Source organism: Lissotriton vulgaris, chromosome 3_1, assembly GCF_964263255.1.
Source record: "Lissotriton vulgaris chromosome 3_1, aLisVul1.2, whole genome shotgun sequence".
In the NCBI taxonomy this organism is placed as follows: Eukaryota; Metazoa; Chordata; class Amphibia; order Caudata; family Salamandridae; genus Lissotriton; species Lissotriton vulgaris.
Window position 1 is genome coordinate 151,945,022 of NC_141689.1, and position 19,587 is coordinate 151,964,608.

Below are 19,587 nucleotides of genomic sequence, written 5' to 3' on the forward strand. Positions count from 1 at the left end.
ACAGTGTTTTTAAAGGTTCATCACTTTTAAGCGAACCCACCAGCAAGGGAGTGCCCAGGTCCAACAGCAATACCCAGCATTAGGATTGCCGTTGTCAACTGGCCCTGGCAAAGTAAATGTTTCTATTTAAGAGAGTGGAAGAAAGCAGTTGATGATTTGGCCGCCTGGTTGAAGTGTGGAATAGCTGCCAGAGTATTACGCCGGGCAGATCCCAATGAATTGACGTGCTGAGAAAGTGAAGGAGAAGCCATTAACAGCACTTTCATTAATTTGTTTCTCAAGCATGTTAGAGTGCTTTACAATGTGTCACGGTGATTAATTAACATAATATTTGCCAACCACTAAATCTATCCCATTGCTCATTTTCCATTATTAGACAGCTGGAAATATTCCAAATAATTCAATACCTACACCATTGTCTGCCTTTTTTTATTGAGGTCTATTAAATTAGGGCACAGGTTTACTATTATTTTGCGTTTGGGCCGTGTCCTTTTGTGGCGCAGCCCTAGCAAAATCATGTTTGGCGTTTACTGAGCCACACAAATCGCCATTGCTTAGTTTAGTAAATAAAAAGTAACAGAACACAACGAATAGCGCTGCCTTGAGTTACTCTACGTTGGGTAGGCGTGGCATGAATGGAGCATGGGTGTTCCGGTGTATTGTGACGCAACCCCAGATTTACAGACTTGTAAACCTGGCTTGTGCTAAAATAGTGTGCCTAACCGACAGAAGTGTAACGAGGAGAAATACCTTTATTGATCCTCGTTGCTTCCTCTTTCCGTGTGGGCTGCATTCTGCCGCACAGACAGAAATGTGAATATGCCTCAGGGGATTGTTTTTGTGCAGGAAGGTGTTACTTCCTGCATAAAAACGATTCTGCCCTTAATGCAGTTGGTGCAAGGGTGCCTGTGTTGGCGCTAGGCAGCACACAGTAAGTTCGCCCGCCCAAGGAGAGACCAAAAATGCTCCAAATCTTTGTAAATAGAAACCTTTGTTTCTCTCTTTCATGCAATGCAGCACAGCCGGTCCTTTGTTGCGCGTGATAATGGCAAATGTGCCGGTAGATATGTATGTAGAGTGTGCTCGGAAGCATCATTACAGCGGTGTGAAGAGTAAACCCTGCTAAAAGCCGCGTGGAGCATCAGCGCCTGGCTTGTCTTCATCTCTGCGTTCTTTCATCCATTTTCCGGGCCTTCTGCAGACCGCTGGCAGCCGGTGCCTCATTACAGATGGAAGAGGCCTCTCATCCTTGCGCGTGCGCAGAACCCTCCCTTTCAACGAAGCCTATTTATAGAATCGGCGCTCTGCTTTCCAGTGGTCCCTCCCGGAGGGTCTGGCTCGTTTCCCCCCGTGACGCGCGAGCCGCGGGTCTGGATATCACAGCCAGGCAAAGACAGGCCCAATTCCATATCCAGTAATCCCCACTGAAGTATAACAGTGAATGCACCCACGAGGATGAAAGCCGAGGCCTTTCGCTCCATCTCCCTCGCCCTTCCAGCCTCTAAACCTTCACTGTGATAGACACCGCTTACTGAGGGTCTTTTCAAGCGGATTCATTGCATTTGGATGAAATGAGAACAGTTGGAATTTACCTCGGAATTCTTTATAAGGAACTTTTTTGTATGTATAAAGCATACAAATGCTCCTGACCCTCGTGGCATGACAGGACTTCCATGTAGCAAAAATGGGTTTTAATCGAAGAATTGGCCATGTTTGCACCATGAAGATAGGAGTATTGCTCAGCTGGGACAAGGGATGCCGCCAGGCATGGGTCATACCAGTTGTAACTGCTACTTTATGTGTACTGAACACTCTGAATAATGTACTTGCTTCTTCTCGGTGCTCGTCCCAGAAGTGACAAGTGTGTGTATGATTAGTGAGCTCACAAGTTGCACGTAGCTTGTTGTGTTCGACAATCTATCGGGGTCACATGATTGCATCTTGTCGAGCAGGGCCATTTGCAGGTTTGTGGTAGCATCGGTTTGTTAAGAGTTGTACAATGAGTTAACAGAAATGAAGTGGGCTTAAGTGACAGCCTCGGTGGTTCATGCTGTATACAACATAACGTGTATTTGTAAAGCACACGCTCACCCAAGGGTAACTTGGTGCTGAATAACAGTTGTTTATTTTTACCTAACTCAATGGTACTCATTTTATCGACCTCAGAAGGATTAAATGCTGAGAGAATCAACCAGGATTTGAACCTGTCACCATGAGGTCCAACACAGGCCCCTACAGTGAACGCATTAGTCATCTAAGCCACCAGACGTGACGTGGATATGTCCTTGGACGGCTCTGCCCAAGCATTGGTGGAGCGCACAATGGTTGGGTTTTTAAATCTCGCTCTGAATGGCAAGGTGCTGGGAGCACTGTGGTTGTCCCGATGGAGGCAGCCCAGGAGGCAGGGGCCAGTGACAGAGGATCACCTGTCTCTTCTGCCCCTAGGCCTGGATCTGGGACCATTATGAGATTTGCTAGGGCAGACTTTAGCGGGCTGGAGGGATGATAGATTTCAAAGTTTTCTTGGGGAAGTATTGAGAAGAGGCTTCTGTGGATTGCGTGTTGAGCTTGTCTGGCCTGGGTGGGTGGAGGCAGTGGTGGAGCTTGAGTGAGGGGGAGTTGGGGGTGTTACACCCCCCCAAAAATGTATTCTGTAGTAAATAGTTGCAAATAAAGAGCTTTGAGTTGGGTAATGTGAAGTGTCTGTCGCTTTTTACCTTGGATTTGTACATTGACAAAAACACGCACTCTCTCTCATCTATGCTTTGAAGCCCTTAAAAATGTTGATTAGTTTGAAAGATATTGCATTTTAAATACCCCTAGCAATCCGCACTCTCTCTCTCTTTCCACTCACGCTAAGCCCACCTCATGTCCCGCTTCTCATATAATGTGTTTTAAGTTGAACAAGATGTTTCAGTGTGATTGTTGTGAAATCTGAAGCCCCCCCCCCATCAAGCTGACGCAGCCACGCCCCTGGATGGAGGTTTCTCAAATGGTTGGTAAGAGTGTTTTAGACTCAATATGAGCCAACCTCCAGCCTTTTAGGCTATTCGGGATCATATTAATTTGGTTTGTAGATGGAATGGCTGAAAGGATGTTCCAGACTTGATAGGGCCATTGCACAGCATAAGGCAGTTCACACTACTCATTCTATGCGAGTTTTGAGGCTGACGTCTACATCTCAAATTACTAGTTGACTCCTTTGCAGTATACTCCTAACATTGGCTTTAGAGGGAGCTGTTCTCTGAAGAAGGGGGTCAGGGAAAACTCTTTTACTTGATTGTGGAGGTGGGGCAGTCTCCGGACCTAACTTGTCTTTGAATCTTTTACACTTAAAGTTGTTTTAGCACATACAGGACTCAATGTCTTTCTGAGGGCTTTTGTTCCCAGACACAACTACGCTTTATTGCTATGACACATAGATACATTCATTTTAATATTTATTTATGCTGTGGGTGTTGGGAGCATGATGGGGAATGGGTAGGCTTTGTGGTCAGCAGACAGGACTTGGGTTGGAGGGAAGGTGTTGTCTTGACTTCTAAGTCCTCTCTGTAGAAAGTATCCGAACACTGGCATTGGACTGGACTTGTAAGACTGAAGCTGTTGTATAAGCCCAGGAATTCTATGCCAAAGAGAACTGGGTAATCTACTAATGTGAAGTATACTGCTAGTATAGCCACTAGGAGGTGGCTAATGGGCACAGTTTAGTCAACAAGGTGGGAAAAACATGATCAAGAATGGCATTCACCAGGCCAAGGGATGGTTTCATATGTGTGTCTTGGGGGAAGGTGAGATAAGGGTGTTTTGTGCATCATGGCTACCCCTAGCCCTCACCTCATTTATCTGTTGGGTAGTTCAGGATTCATTCAACATTAAGGCAATACTAAATTGTTGTCTTGGGGCACCCCATCAGAGGACTCCAGTTGCAACTGAGGGCCTTAAAAATGACTGTGTTGCTTATGGGGCGGCAAAGCATAGTCGTGCCTATACTGGCCTACTTTGCTTTGTCAGAATGTCCAGATAAGATTGGCCACAGAAATTCATTTGTAGGATATTTTAGTGACTCTTCATGAGAAGCTCAGCAGTTAAAATATGAGCATTCATTTTGCTCTGGTTAGAGTGAATTTCAGATCTGCAACTTGTGCTTTTTTCCCACACCATTTTGGCTATGCCAAGCCTGGTGTAAATTGTTTGGTCAAACCCACCACATACCAGGTTTGGGCACCTTGGAATGGGCGGAAACATGTGCAATTAATATTGTATTGCCCAGTGAGAAGTCTAATTGTTGTAACAGTGTGTTAATACTGCACCTGAAAAATACTGCACCCAGAAGCCCCACAATCTTTTGAAGTCCTTTTGAAGTACCTCAGTTGTTCAGGCTGGCTAGAACCATCACCAGAAGCACTGGGGCTATTTGATGGAGTGTGAATCTTACAGCATCCAGCAAACACTAGTTAGCAGCAGCGGTGATGACTGTTCAGGTAAAGTATGCATTATCCATTGCAGAAGATAGGGGGCAGAGTGAACTGAAAATATTTACTCAAATTGAAGCAAAGAAGCAGCATTCTTTTTTTATGTTGCTTGTCTGTCACAAAGCACTCAACAATACACATAAAAATGTCATCAATGATCCATCTATGAAGTCCATACATTACCTTCACCCCAGGATCTCGACTCGTTCCGAAGTGTGCGACTATCAGGTCCACAGCGGTGTTAATGGCTTTCACCAGACCTGAAGAATAAACAGACTTTTTAGTATTTCAAAAGAACTGGAACATATTGTCTCTAAAACATGGCTCTTAACCTGTGGTCCGGGGACCTCCGGGGTCCGCAATGCCTACTCAGGAGGTCCCTGACTTCTTAGAAAATTTAATAATATTAACAGATTAATAAGGTATAAATAATTAAAGCAAGCAAAGTGTAAAACTGAACATTTTTAAATGTTCTGTAAATCTGAAGAAATTTAAAATCAGAGGTTAAAATTAAGTTGACCTCTTATTGGTTCGTGGAACTAGGGGAAATGTCTCAAACAGAATATAGTATGGACGACGATGGGAGGCCTCAATTGAAGTTAGAAAAGTTCCAAACTTCTCATTATAACTAAAGTTTAAATTTGTTTTATATTTGTTTGTGAATTAAGTAAAATATTTCCACATTTGTGTATTTCTTTGATGAATGATTGCGTCTGTATGTTTGTGTATTGTTTTGCAATTCAACAAATGATCGAAATTGCTTAGGACCGGGTCCTCGGATTCTAATAGTGATTCAAAGGGGGTCCCCGGATTCCAATAATGATACAGAGGGGGTTACCGGAGCCCAGTAGTCATTAAGATGGGGGTCCCTAGCACTCAAGAGGTAAAAACCACTGCTCTATAACGGATGTATGATGGAACCCCGCATGCACTTCCCATGCATGCCTTTACTCTGCAAAAGTAACAGTTGATGGACAGAATGCAGAACAATGTCATACATTCACCCCAGTACAGAGATCTGGGCCTAAATCCATCGTTTTTTTGCACTCCACACCACCCCAGTTCAGACATGGTCATATGCAAATCAGCCTTGACCCTGTGCCTCATGGGAACAGTCCAGCCCGAACTGGCAAGCCATGTCTTTCTTGGACCGGAATCAAGCATCCTAGGACCGGTTTCTGGCTATCAGCCGTCTTCAGCCAGGATAGCTTGACTACAGTGGTGAGGGGAGCATGGGACTCGCGTCTGAGCATACCCATCCCACACGGGGTGACAATTGCAAAAGTAACAGTTGATGGACAGAATACAGAACAATGTCATACATTCACCCCAGTACAGCGATCTGGGCCTAAACCCATCGTTTTTTTGCACTCCACACCACCCCAGTTCAGACATGGCCATATGCAAATCAGCCTTGACCCTGTGCCTCATGGGAACAGTCCAGCCTGAACTGCCAAACCATGTCTTTCCTGGACCGGAATCAAGCATCCTAGGACCGGTTTCTGGCTATTAGTCGTCTTCAGCCAGGATAGCTTGACTCCAGTGGTGTGGAGAGCATGGGACTCACATCTAAGCATACCCATCCCACTCGGGGTGACAAATGCAAAAACCACAGTTGATGGACAGAATGCAGAACAATGTCATACATTCACCCCAGTACAGAGATCTGGGTCTAAATCCATCGTTTTTTTGCACTCCACACCACCCCAGTTCAGACATGGCCATATGCAAATCAACGTATATAGAAGACGGGTGCACTCCTATCATTATCCATTTTTCAACATTTTTAAACCATTTCCTTCAAAGTTTCAATCTTTTTGCGTGCATACTTCTCAAGTGCAATGCCCAAACGCACTTCCGTGAACAAAACACCAATTTAGGAGCGCCATAGCGCCCCAGTCCGTTGCACAGCATCAATGCCTTTTGGCACATTATCCATCAGTTATACCATAATTTTTTCCAATTTAACATGCTTCTCAAAGTCGATTATGATTCTCTTCACATTTTTTTCATTATCCTCACTCGAAATATTAATGCCATTTTTTCCAGGTTTCTAATGTTTTCACCGCGTCCATCCGAACTTCACAGAGAAAACATGACTAGAGCATGTTGTATTTAGGACAGTGTTTATTTTGATTAAAAAGCCCAATGCATTTCGTGCATATTTTGCACTTCGTCAGGGGTCACTATAAATACAAAAGATGGTGGAATACAAACATCAGTTGATCGTCTTTACATCTAATGCACAAAAATTACAATGAACAGCCTTACCCTAAGCATTTTACCCAATATGTAGAAATTAGCTTGTCTCCTCACACATTTAAAAACCATACGTTCTGAGAAAGCTGACAAGTAATTCCCCTAGCTGTCTTTTGCTAATATGCCTAATATTGCGGTAGTATAACATATTCTTTCAACAGTATCATTATCATGACATAATCAATATGAACTGGCGCTTAACTCTTTACTTTTCTTTGCATATTTAGATAACACTTGTTCCACTACTAATGCTATACAAGTGAATAATAAACGCTTTAAATGCCGGTTTTTAATATCACTGGTAAACAACCCTGAAACTGCGTGATTCTATGTGCATGCTGTAATGTTTTAAACGTTTTTCACATACCTGTCATGAACGTTTAAAACATTACAGCATGCACATAGAATCACGCAGTTTCAGGGTTGTTTACCAGTGATATTAAAAACCGGCATTTAAAGCGTTTATTATTCACTTGTATAGCATTAGTAGTGGAACAAGTGTTATCTAAATATGCAAAGAAAAGTAAAGAGTTAAGCGCCAGTTCATATTGATTATGTCATGATAATGATACTGTTGAAAGAATATGTTATACTACCGCAATATTAGGCATATTAGCAAAAGACAGCTAGGGGAATTACTTGTCAGCTTTCTCAGAACGTATGGTTTTTAAATGTGTGAGGAGACAAGCTAATTTCTACATATTGGGTAAAATGCTTAGGGTAAGGCTGTTCATTGTAATTTTTGTGCATTAGATGTAAAGACGATCAACTGATGTTTGTATTCCACCATCTTTTGTATTTATAGTGACCCCTGATGAAGTGCAAAATATGCACGAAATGCATTGGGCTTTTTAATCAAAATAAACACTGTCCTGAATACAACATGTTCTAGTCATGTTTTCTCTGTGAAGTTCGGATGGACGCGGTGAAAACATTAGAAACCTGGAAAAAATGGCATTAATATTTCGAGTGAGGATAATGAAAAAAATGTGAAGAGAATCATAATCGACTTTGAGAAGCATGTTAAATTGGAAAAAATTATGGTATAACTGATGGATAACGTGCCAAAAGGCATTGATGCTGTGCAACGGACTGGGGCGCTATGGCGCATATGCAAATCAGCCTTGACCCTGTGCCTCATGGGAACAGTCCAGCCCAAACTGCCAAGCCATGTCTTTCCTGTACCGGAATCAAGCATCCTAGGACCGGTTTCTGGCTATCAGCCGTCTTCATCCAGGATAGCTTGACTCCAGTGGTGTGGAGAGCATGGACTCACGTCTGAGCATACCCATCCCACTCAGGATGACAATTGCAAAAACAACAGTTGATGGACAGAATGCAGAACAATGTCATACATTCACCCCAGTACAGAGATATGGGCCTACATCCATCGTTTTTTTGCACTCAACACCACCCCAGTTCAGACATGGCCATATGCAAATCAGCCTTGACCCTGTGCCTCAGGGGAATAGTCTAGCCCCAACTGCCAAGCCATGTCTTTCCTGGACCGGAATCAAGCATCCTAGGACCGGTTTCTGGCTATCAGCCGTCTTCAGCCAGGATAGCTTGACTCCAGTGGTGTGGAGAGCATGGGACTCACGTCTGAGCATACCCATCCCACTAGGGGTGACAATTGCAAAAACAGCAGTTGATGGACAGAATGCAGAACAATGTCCTACATTCACCCCAGTACAGAGATCTGGGCCGAAATCCATCATTTTTTTGCACTCCACACCATCCCAGTTCAAACATGGCCATATGCAAATCAGCCTTGACCCTGTGCCTCATGGGAACAATCCAGCCCGAACTGCCAAGCCATGTCTTTCCTGGACCGGAATCAAGCATCCTAGGACCGGTTTCTGGCTATTAGCCGTCTTCAGCCAGGATAGCTTGACTCCAGTGGTACATGAATGAGTGAGTTTTCTGATTTCAAAGATGTTATCAATAGACACACACCATATTCTGGTCTATGAGCTTTATCATAAATCTGTTTACATGAAGCGTTGAATGAATAGATTGTAAACATCAAATCCCACTTTTGCAGATCATTTAGGCATGCTTGACTATGTGGGTGCATAATTTATGTATCTTTCAGCATATTAATGCTTTACATTTGATTAACTGTAATGTGCACCTTATACTTGCATTGTTCAATTTCAGTCTCATTTGGTGATCTCAAAGAAACAGTTATGGGAATGCTGCTGTGTACATCCGACCTTTTTTTGGTGGAAGGTGGTTCATTATTTGAACAGGCTAAACATACAACTTTACCTTTCTTCTGTAACAAGTCGATGGAGACTGATTCTGTGGTGCTGTCGGGCGACAGGCAGAACTCGGCCGGAGGCTTCTCTGCCACTGAGAAGTAATCTGGGAAGAAGTCACTGTAGTTAATCTGGAGTTGTCTCACAGAGTGCCCTGTGGGAGCCAGTGAGAAGCAGACATCAGGAGGGAGCATTATCCTTTCAGGACAGCTTTGCTGAAGATTATCATCAATTGATGTGCATGACATGAAAGGATAAGTAATGCAATGGACAACTTGTGTGGGTCAATGAATGCAGTCAAACAAAAATGAATTCATTAACAATCATCATGAGACGGTGTGTGCTATGAGGTTGTAGTTATAAGGCATGGCTTTTACTGATTTGTATTCCATGACAGCTAAAAAATCATCCTTTTAAAATTTCTAAACTCTTCTCGAAAAATTCTTTGGTCCATCTAATGCTATATAAAATCATCAAACACAAATATGATTTAATTGCCTTACGATTACCATTCACAACTGTAAGCAGGGTGTTTTAAAATGGTGTCAGGAATTATGATTTTAGATGGTTATATATAATACCCAACATAGCTTATTCTTCAGGAAGCAGATCAGCCCCATAGGCTGGAAACTATGCCTGGGTATTTTTTTGCTTGGGATTATGTAAAGAAAGTAGAATTGTGTAGTCCACAGTGGGCAACCTTAAGAGATAACTGTGTTCAATGAAAAATTGCAAAGTGTGGTTCCTGAAAAGTATTTCTGGAAATTACAGAAGTTAGTCCATTATTGGTATGACTAAAATTAGGTGAGGATGGTGATGTCTAGGGCAAATTCATAATGGAGATAGATAAATGATTTGATCATTGAGTTTTGTAAGGTTAGTTGACCATTATAGATGCCTGGAGTTAGTTGATAATGGTGATGGCGAAGGGCAGCTAATAAAGGAGATGGATATGACTAACGTTAGGTGATGACAAAGATAACTAAATCAAATTGATTAAAGAGATGTCTAAGGGTAATTGATCATGAAGATAGCTAAAGTTAGGTGAAGGTACAGATGGCTAAATTTAGTTCATTGCGATCATGAAAATGACTAAGGTTAGTTGGAAAAGAAGCTGTCTAATGTTAGGTGACTATTAACCGTAAAACCACTAAGGTCATGAAGATAAGTAACCGCAGGCGGCACAATTGTACTTGATGCCTGTGTAACAAGCAGCTAGACTATACCAAGTAGTATAAGTATCTGAATATTTTATTTAACGATATAGGAATGATTCTTCCGCATATACAAAGGAATTAAGATGGAAAAGTAGTTCTTTACTCACTGCCTTTTAACTCTAAAAAGATCTGTGGTTAGCACCAGCCTTTAACCTTTGTTAAAGGTTATCACTGTCAAATTGTTACAAATTATAGCATATGGCAGTGAAGCACTCCGGGGAGGGATGTAGCTTTTCTTGACAGTCAATTAAAAAATCCATCGGCATCTCTTTCGCTTACCAGTCAACGCCTCCCCAGACCAAATTTGTTTAGAATTTCGGCTGGCAAATCAGTCAATTGGAAGGATAGGGACTTATCTTAAATTGTAAGGAGAACAACGGTCCTTAGGGTTAGAATTTTCAAATTCAAATGAAAATATAGACTCAAATCAGTACTATATCAGTCAATTTTTTCAGCACCCAGCCGGGCCTGAAAATGTTTTATTCAAATATAATCATAGATAAAAAAAGACCACTGAAGGGGTCTAATTTGGAAACTGATAGGGTACAAGCCTGTACCTATCCAGAACACACTCGAACAGAGTTCGGGGGTGGAAAGGGTAAGGAAAGAGGTGAAGAAGTAAAGAAAATCAGGTAAACAAGGAAAAAGCGGGGGAGCCAACTGTCCCTTGCAACATTAGCACATTTTGCAAAGCAAGCTCAGACAGACAATTACTGTAACAAATATTAACACAATGGCAAGGTTACAGAATTGTAAAAGTGTCGACGGCGTTTCGATCCCTGGCTCCTAGTGAACTGGGATCATCATCAGGACTTAAGATATATTGCCTGTTTGTACCTTTTTTGAAAACCTCGGGTTCCTGTATCGGAGACTTATAATTAGTAATAATGTCCCGTTCACAATGAAACAAAGCCACACGATGGTGGGTACTCAACCGATATCACGGTCTTGAGTCTTAGACAGAGCTGTCTTGCTCAAAATACGAGCAGGATTCAAAACGGCGTGTTCAATGGCACAGCGCTGACTCAACGCGGATCCAGGAAGTGGCACTAACTAAGAGCATCGTCTGATGACACATTAGGCAAAACCTTATGGTTATAGTTTTCCAGAAATTAAAGTTCTCCTGCTTGGCTTCATCTAGAACCTGTGATTACCACTCTTGGAGTACGGTCACTCTTGGAGTATGAAAACTATAGGATCTTAACATTGCACCTGCAGTCTTTAAATAAAAAAAACTATAAATCCCCTAACGAGGAAGTAATCAGCAATTAAGGATAAAGATTAACTATCAAAAAGATCAAATGGCTTGATGACTTTAAATGACTATAAAACCCTCAAACCACAGAGCTATTGATCTGAAGTCTGGATCCAGCACTTGAAGAGGAAATATATGGGGTTCGTTTTGGTCATCTACCTGCACAGCTGCACACTTTACCCTGGCTTCGGAATGAGGTCACAAATTCCTGCCTTCTATGCGGGACAGGAGTCAAAGGCTTGATCAACCTTTTATGTATTTGCCCTAAACTTTTAATTGAAAGGAGGGGTCTCCTAGGAATGCCATTTAAAATCCAGGACATAGGATCATGCAGACAAGCAGGTTTAGCCTGAATCAAATCCCTGCGCACACTGTTATACTGTAAATTTAACACATTTTATTTATGAAAGTGGGCCTTAAACTTAATGTGAAGGGGGAATCCCCCTTACCAGGACCTAAATGGTTAAGGAAGTACCTCCATTTGTCTAACGAAATAGAATTTTACTCTGTGGCCAGAATATCAGTCTGACTATTCAATATACTCTTTTATCTTTACAGATATCTTAACAGCAAACCTATTTGCTCTTATCTTTTTAGTTTGTAAAGTTTTTTTTATTTGGGGTCTGAGGAATTGATATATTGTTCAATATTTTACAGATTCTGTCTGACTAATCAATATACTTTTCCATATTTGACAGATATCAGAAAGGAAAAATGTTTCTTTTTAATGTTTATTTTGGTAAAGATTTTAATCTAATTGTGTAAAATGTTCAAGTGGATTTTACTTTGAGGAACATTTTTCATAACCATGGGTATCTAATGTTCGGGCTGATTCATGTCATTAGAGTTATGAAAATGGGTCATGTGCCGTAAGGGAACAGTGCAATAAGGGAACTGTACAATCTTAATCTTATATTTTGGTGGAACATGGACTCCAAGGGGAATTATGTATAACAAGGGAAACGATCAAATGGATTTGCATTAGGACAGATCTACTACATATACTAAAGTACTAGGTTGCTGTTGGACAAATATGGAATCACAAATGCCATAAGAATGAGTTTCTAAATCAAGTGGGGGAGATGATTTGAAGGTATTTGTTTTTAATATATGTAATGATTTTAATTAATCAAGCATTAATAAACATTCATTCATTGTGTGGTATTCCCCCAGATGTTTGTCTTCTGTTGCTGAACGTGATTTTGTTGGCAATAGGACTCTGTGAATTAGACCTCTGCTAACTAGTGGTAAAGTGCGTGTGCTCTTCTTTTCAAACAGGGTAAAATTGGCTTACATCTAATTGGCACATTTAATTTACTTATATGATCTTAGTATATGGATCTACCTTTACAGAGGGGCAGTAGATTAAATGGTATTAGTGGACTGCAGAACACATTGTGCCTCCCCGCTTGAGTAGCCCTTTAAAACATGCCTCAGGCCTGCCACAACAGCATGGGTGTTTAATTTTAAACTACCATTTGGACCAGGCAAAATTTGCCAGGCTCAAACCTTCCTTTTTAATACTTATAAATCTCTCCTAAGGCAGCTCTTAAAGACCCATAGGGAAAGGTGCATGGTATTGAAGTTGTATGCCATTTATAATTAATGTTTTACATATGCGGGGAGTGAAAAGCCTCCAAAGTCATTTGCCCCGTGATAAGGCTGGCACTCTCATAGGTTAACACTGTGACATTTAATAAGTTCTAAATTCAATTTGGGAATAGCTAGAGAAATGGGTCAAGGACTTGTGTTAATGGTAATTTTAAATCTAACTTGGGGGTAAAGTTGGTTTTATATTTTATGAAGACACTTTTATAAAGTTGTATTTTTCTGCTAAAAGCAAACAGCTGAAGACAACCGACTACAAGGCCTTTCTGGGAATGGTCGCTGGACTTCCCTCGCTCTGAGCATTTCCACCTTTGTAGACGACAGCACCAGGACTGCGCTCTTCAGCAGCCCACCTTCATCGAACCCCACTTTGGCTCCAGCTTGTAATGGAGGACTCGTTGACAAAGACTTTTCCTCTACAAACGCTTCTAAGCCAGAAGATAAACTTTACACCAGGACAAACCTGGTCTCTTTATCCTACCTGCAATTAGTTGCTGGTGGCCTTAACTTTTGACTTTGACCCGGTCTAGCACAGCCAGATATCTGTGCAAGGCACATTGTCCTTTTTGGCACTATCTCTAATTCAAACTTTCAAAAAAATCATCTCTCCTATTTATTGGATTTTTGTTGTATTAGTGTCATTTTATTTATTAGATATTTTTGTGTTGTATTTTCACTTTATTGCTCTTTGAGCACTGCCTAAATATGTTACACGTTGCATCTAAGTTAAACCTGAATGTACAGTTTCAAGCCACCAGAGTGTTAAGCACAAGTTAATTTTGTGACTTTTAGTGGTTCAACCTGGCAAGATTGTGGTTGTTGCCCGGGAAGGGCTTCCGCTCCCCTCAACTAATAGTCTAATTTGTTACTGTCACAATGTCAGATTTCAAAAGAGTATACAGGTGAAGCAAGAATCTTGGAATGCACTATCTTCCACCTGCTTATGGCATATATGCACAATTTTTGTTAGCTCTCAACATACCAGTAGTGTTTTTCTATTACGTTAAGAGAGAACACAAACCTTTTGGCAAGGTAAACTCGGGAACCACAGCGCCAATCAACACACCCAATACATTGTTGTAATCCTCAGGGTGTGCAGATGGACACAGGCTATAGAAATTTTTTAAAAAACGTAAATTAAAAAAAAAAAACTTTAAAAAAAAGTAGTGCCCTGAAAGTAGCGCCAGCCGCGACGCTGACGGCCACGACGTGGCGCTGGCCGCAACGTACGTGATGACGAGGAGGAGCGGCGGTGAAGTGAGGAGCTCGGGGAGGAGCGGTGGCTCAGGTAAGGCTCTGGGACGGGAGGGAGCCGGTGCGGGAGGTCGGCCCGGAACAACTGCGGTAAGGCTCAGGGTCTGGGGGCAGCATTTCAGGCTTGCGTGCACTCCCGCCTCGGCCCCCGCCCGCCACAACATTGTTCGGGACACAGACAATGTCGTGGCGGGCGGGGGCCGGGGCGGGAGTGCACGCAAGCCTGAAATGCTGCCCCCAGCCCCCTTCTGCCCCGGGCAACGCTGGGGCGGGCTGCTAGTTAAGTTATAAAATCGTTCCAAAATATATTTCCTATTCATCAGAGCAGCATCAATTCATTAATTGCTGAGTCCGTTGGTAAAATGACACATGGATTCACTATATGCATCAAAATATTAAAGCGTTAATCCTACCTTAAGGTATACCTAGAAAGAAATAGGGCGTTAGAGGTAGGCAACTGCAAAGAAACAAACACACATCTGAAGGATCTATTGGCTCATAGAGGTGTGATAGGTGTGCACCCAATTGCCAAAAAAAGCAGCTAGTATAGTTGCTGTTGCAGGTTTCAGTAGTATACTCTCTACATTTCGCAATAAAAGCATTTCAATGTTGACTGCATAAACCTAAATGTACAACACAAAGTTCTGGACTCGTCATAATTGTATGTTAGAAGGACAGTAAGCAAACAGATAGAGCTTGGAAGCAAGGAGCCAAAGTGTGCAAGACAGCGGGTCAAGATATTAAAGTGATTAGCAATTAAGTTAACACCGCACACTGAAAAACACTCTGTTAGTTGAGGCATGCCAGCGAAGAAGCGTGGATCAAATGGCTAGTGAGCAAATAAGACTTATTGTGGGCGGCAGGCTCATGAGCAAGGAAGCATGTATTGTTATGAATGGAGAAGAGATGGCCACAGAAGATAGATGGTAGCTGAAGTCATTAGTGCAGAAGGCCAAGCTTATCTGTCCAAGGACCGGGATAATTAATGTAAAGAGAATGTTCATGCGTGAGACCATTTTTAGTGAGAATAGTTCTTCATGGTACGGTCTACCATATTAAAGACAGGGTTGAACAGGTAAGTTGGACTATAAGTGTTACTTATCATAAACAGTCTGATGATAGCTGAAAAACTAAGTTTCTGATTGTGCCGAAAGTGGATTTGGTGAATGTGTTAAGTAAGCAACCTCATAGTGTAGAAGCCCATCACCTTGAGAATTCTCATCAGTGAGATTTGTCACGGGGGAGAAAGTCAAGTCCATGCCCGAGATGCCTGCACTTACAGAAACTGGGCAACACCCCTCAGTGAGAATGCAAATCTTCTCCAAGACAAGGGAACTGTAGTGTGCTGCTCAATATCATCAGGGTGAGGGCCAAGGTCATTCAATTAAAGATGTAGCTCTTCAGTAAGATGGCTGAACTAAGAAGAGCAAACTCATTAACTAGGTGACCAAGCTTGAGCATTTGAAGAAAAAGGTCCTCAATCACTTGGCTGGCCTCATTCATTAGACAAACAAATTCATCAGAGGCACAACCTAGCTGGTTCACTTAAGGAAAAAGTGAGATGGCCCAGATCAATCACTGAAAGAACATTCTCATCAGTGAGCTGACTGATCTCATTCTTTAGAAGAAAGGGAACATCAATGAGATGTCCACATTTATTGATTAGAACCACAAGTTCATTGTTGGGATGGCTGAGCTAAAATAAATGGGAGAACATGCCCAGAAATGAAATTACCTGCTCCTTCCTTAAGTCAGCTATGCTCATTCACCACGAAAAGAAACAGATCTGTGAAACGCCCTATTTATTCGATTAAAAAAACTCATGGAAGGGATTGCCCAGGTCGGTCATTTGAAGAACATACTCCTCAGTGAGATGACTTAGCTCATTATTTAGAAGAATATGCTCAGTGATACACAGCCTGGCTCAATCTTTAAAGAAAAGATTGGCCGTGAAATAGCCTAGATCTTTCATTTAAAGGACAGGCTTGGTGTGTACAGCTCGGTCATACTCAGTCAGGAAGAACAACCTCATCAACAAAATGCATGAGTTCATTTATTAGAAACAGAAGATTGTCAGAACTTGTACATTCAACAGATCAACAAGCGAAGTGCTCAGGTGGCTTAGTTCAGATAACGGAAGACACGTTCATCAGTATAATGGCTTTATTCAAACGTTAAAGTATCATGGTCATCAATGAGATGACTAACTCACTCCCTCATTACAAGAAGAAACTTGTAAATGGGATGCCTGGCTCATCAAAGATGGAATCTACCCCATTCATGACAAGCAAAAACACATGATGGAGATGCCAAATCTCAGACTTTGGCAATGGTCATACTTATTCAGGAGAACAAGCTCCTGTGCGACATGTGATGGCAAGACGTAACCAACATAGTGATCTGGAAAGAGGATCATCAGAGAAAAGGGCAATGGCACCCTGAGGAGGATGGACACAATCTAGAACATTTAAACTCTACGTTCCAAGGACACGATTTGCTAATCAAATTTTTTACTTTTGCAATAAAAGGTTGATTTGATTTTTATTGGTGTTTTGTACATGGTTTCATAACTTATAGTTTAACTTGTACTCTTTAGTATTCACACACGTTATTTATTTTTGCATGTGCATCCAATAAATGAAAAATTCCACCAATTATACACTAAATCAGAATCAGCATTTTACGGAAAATAAATTGCTAAAGAAAAGTTGTGAACCGGTCCCTTCTTTCTAGCATGACAATTACGATTAATATATTTAAATTCATTTAATTTCTCTTGGTTGTATGAAAAATGTACCCCCTCCTTGATCAATCCCCTCTTTTAGGCAAATGAAGTTCGGGAGTATTTGTGTTGCTAATAACTCCCGGGTTTTTAACTTATGAAGCAATAATATGTAGGTTTGGCTATTCTCCGCTGTGAAATATTTAATGGTGTTTAAAGGTTAGTGTTAGTAAAATGTAGTTGGACGAAAATTGTCGACTACTAATTGAGTGCCTTGGGACTTAAACATTCTCCCACTTTTACAAACACTCTCAGCCCTGACACGTGCACAAAATTACATTACTGCCCAGGATCTCAATATCCAAACCAGCCAAAATTGAAACTGTCTGAATGCACTATATAAACAGGTGAAAATTCGTGGTGATTCACAAATTAATAATATAGAGGACGATTTCAAAGCCCAGGTTCACGTTGAAAATGGGTATAATAATGTGTGAGAAAATCAAGTAGCTCAAACTGATTGCCCAGAGGTACATTAAGAAAGGTCACCTAATGATGTCCATCATTAAACCAACTCTGCGCATTGAAGAGATGGGGAAGATGAGTAAGAAGACCATCATTATCAAAGCATGACCTGGATCATCAGTAAGACGAGATATCAAGGGTAACCCTTAACAAGATTCAATTCATAGTGTTTTGGCAGATTGATATAGCTAGCCAGGGGAGCTCTGCATTGTCTGTAAGCAGGCAAATGTTGTCAGACAGAAGTTCCAGCCCTTAAACGAAAAGTTAATGCTAATTTATTTGAAGGGTGAGATCATAGGAAGATGCCACACCTGATTAATGAAAGTGATAAATTTATCATAGCCATTGCTATGATCATCATCAGAAAAATGGCCCACACATGAGTGAAACAGATACATTAAAGTATAGGAAGGCGAGATCACTGAAAAGATGGACAAGTCCATTAAAAGACCAGGTAATCAAGTGGAAAGGTAAGATTAACAGTGAGCTGGCCAAGCTTACTGGTTGCTGTTATTAGCTAATCATATTCATCTTCTCAGAGAGTGGTCATGCTGGTTTAGAGGACAGGCAAAATGTTAGAAAGTATTGTAAACATAAGGGGATATGTTCTTCTAATATGGAATTATGGAAGGGGAGATGGAACATGCAGCTTCTGGAACCAAGTTCCGCTTTTGTGTCCTCTAAATGGGCGGCCCGTTAATTCTGATGAGCCCATTAACAAGAATTAGTGGCCCAACACAAGGACCGGTCTCTGGGTTGCACACCAAGGAAAACCATATGGGAATCAGCACAGAAAATCTGATTCTTGCAGGTTATTTCCCAATTGATTTAATTTCTGGTATTTTCCTATATCAAAAATTACCAGGACCATTGGCAATATGACTTCTATCTGAGGAGATTGGGCTTGTCAATGAGGAGATGGGACTTGGTCATGAGTGGATGGCACTCATCAGGTAAGCGATCTGTTGCCTATGAGACGAGCCTGGCAGAAATGCTAGCAGCCAGCAAAAATGGGTGATTTTTAGGCATGCAAATAGTATTTATTAACATAGACATGGGATGTTATCATTACTGTGCATAGGTACATATTGTTAGCATGAGATGTAATCTCCAAGGCATAAGGTATGTCTTGAAAAATCTCATAGGTAGCATTAGCAGCCATTTAATAGCACTAGAAGCTATGAGGAGCACAGGCCCAAAGAGCAAGCAGGCAAGTAGGAATGCTTGGAAGCAAATGCATGTTAAAAGGAATGCAGGGAGAGCACAAGCCATCAGACACGCAAAAGTTGTAAGGCAGAAAGTGTTTGCCCACCGTTCAGCCGGGAGTGAATGTTAGCGGCATGGATGCTGCCAGGGAAGTCAAAGATAAGGCTCCTCTTGTTTCCTCTAGGCTCCTGCTGCTGTTTCCTGTCCAGACTGCCCGCCAACCCTGCTAAACCCGAGACGCGCTCCAGGCCCAGAGGGTTCCTCCGCCTGTACTCCCGCCATTTTAAGGCCTGCGGTGAAAGGTGGTTTGCTAGCATATTTCAAGACAGGACAGATATCAGACAGTTGCACATGAGGGGAGGGGACACACAAAAAGAGACAGAGAAAGAGAGAGAAAGGATTAATTAGTGTTTAGACAGATGCACAGAGTAGAGTTAAACACATGGTTTCTCAGGAACAATTCCAATTACGCTAAGTATTGTGACACTGCTTGAGAAATACTGTTTCTTAGATGCTGTGTTATTGTACACATTCCTGTCCTGTTGCTGGTACCCACTGGTGGATGCCACGGCTGAAGGCGAGGGTAGACATGTTAATGTGTTGCGGTGTGAGTCGACAAAACCACATGTTTGTGAGCTTGATTATAAACACCTGTGGTGCCCCACAGGTGTCTAAAATTAACCATAATGGTATGCCTTTATCAAACCACCTGGGATTGTAATCTCAGTTTGTGACCCACCCCAACATTGCCTATTCCAGGTCTCATAACCCAGCATTCATTGATCCGCATGGGCGAGCGTCAGTGGCA

General features: G+C 41.8%; 1 protein-coding gene across 7 annotated transcripts in view; it reads right to left on the reverse strand.

Moving 5' to 3' along the window:
• Positions 1 to 19,587, reverse strand: part of RUSC2 (RUN and SH3 domain containing 2) — a 316,216-nt gene that overhangs the window by 86,984 nt on the left and 209,645 nt on the right. For 4 of the 7 annotated variants that reach the window (XM_086960231.1, XM_086960230.1, XM_086960233.1 and 1 more), the window contains exons 4-6: positions 18,886 to 19,089; positions 9,003 to 9,146; positions 4,656 to 4,732 (exon numbers count right to left, since the gene is read on the reverse strand). In XM_086960231.1, coding sequence (XP_086816357.1) covers positions 4,656 to 4,732; positions 9,003 to 9,146; positions 18,886 to 19,089 — 425 coding nt within the window. The remainder of the gene's footprint in view (positions 1 to 4,655; positions 4,733 to 9,002; positions 9,147 to 18,885; positions 19,090 to 19,587) is intronic. The other 3 variants (XM_086960236.1, XM_086960234.1, XM_086960235.1) reach the window with 1 other exon arrangement.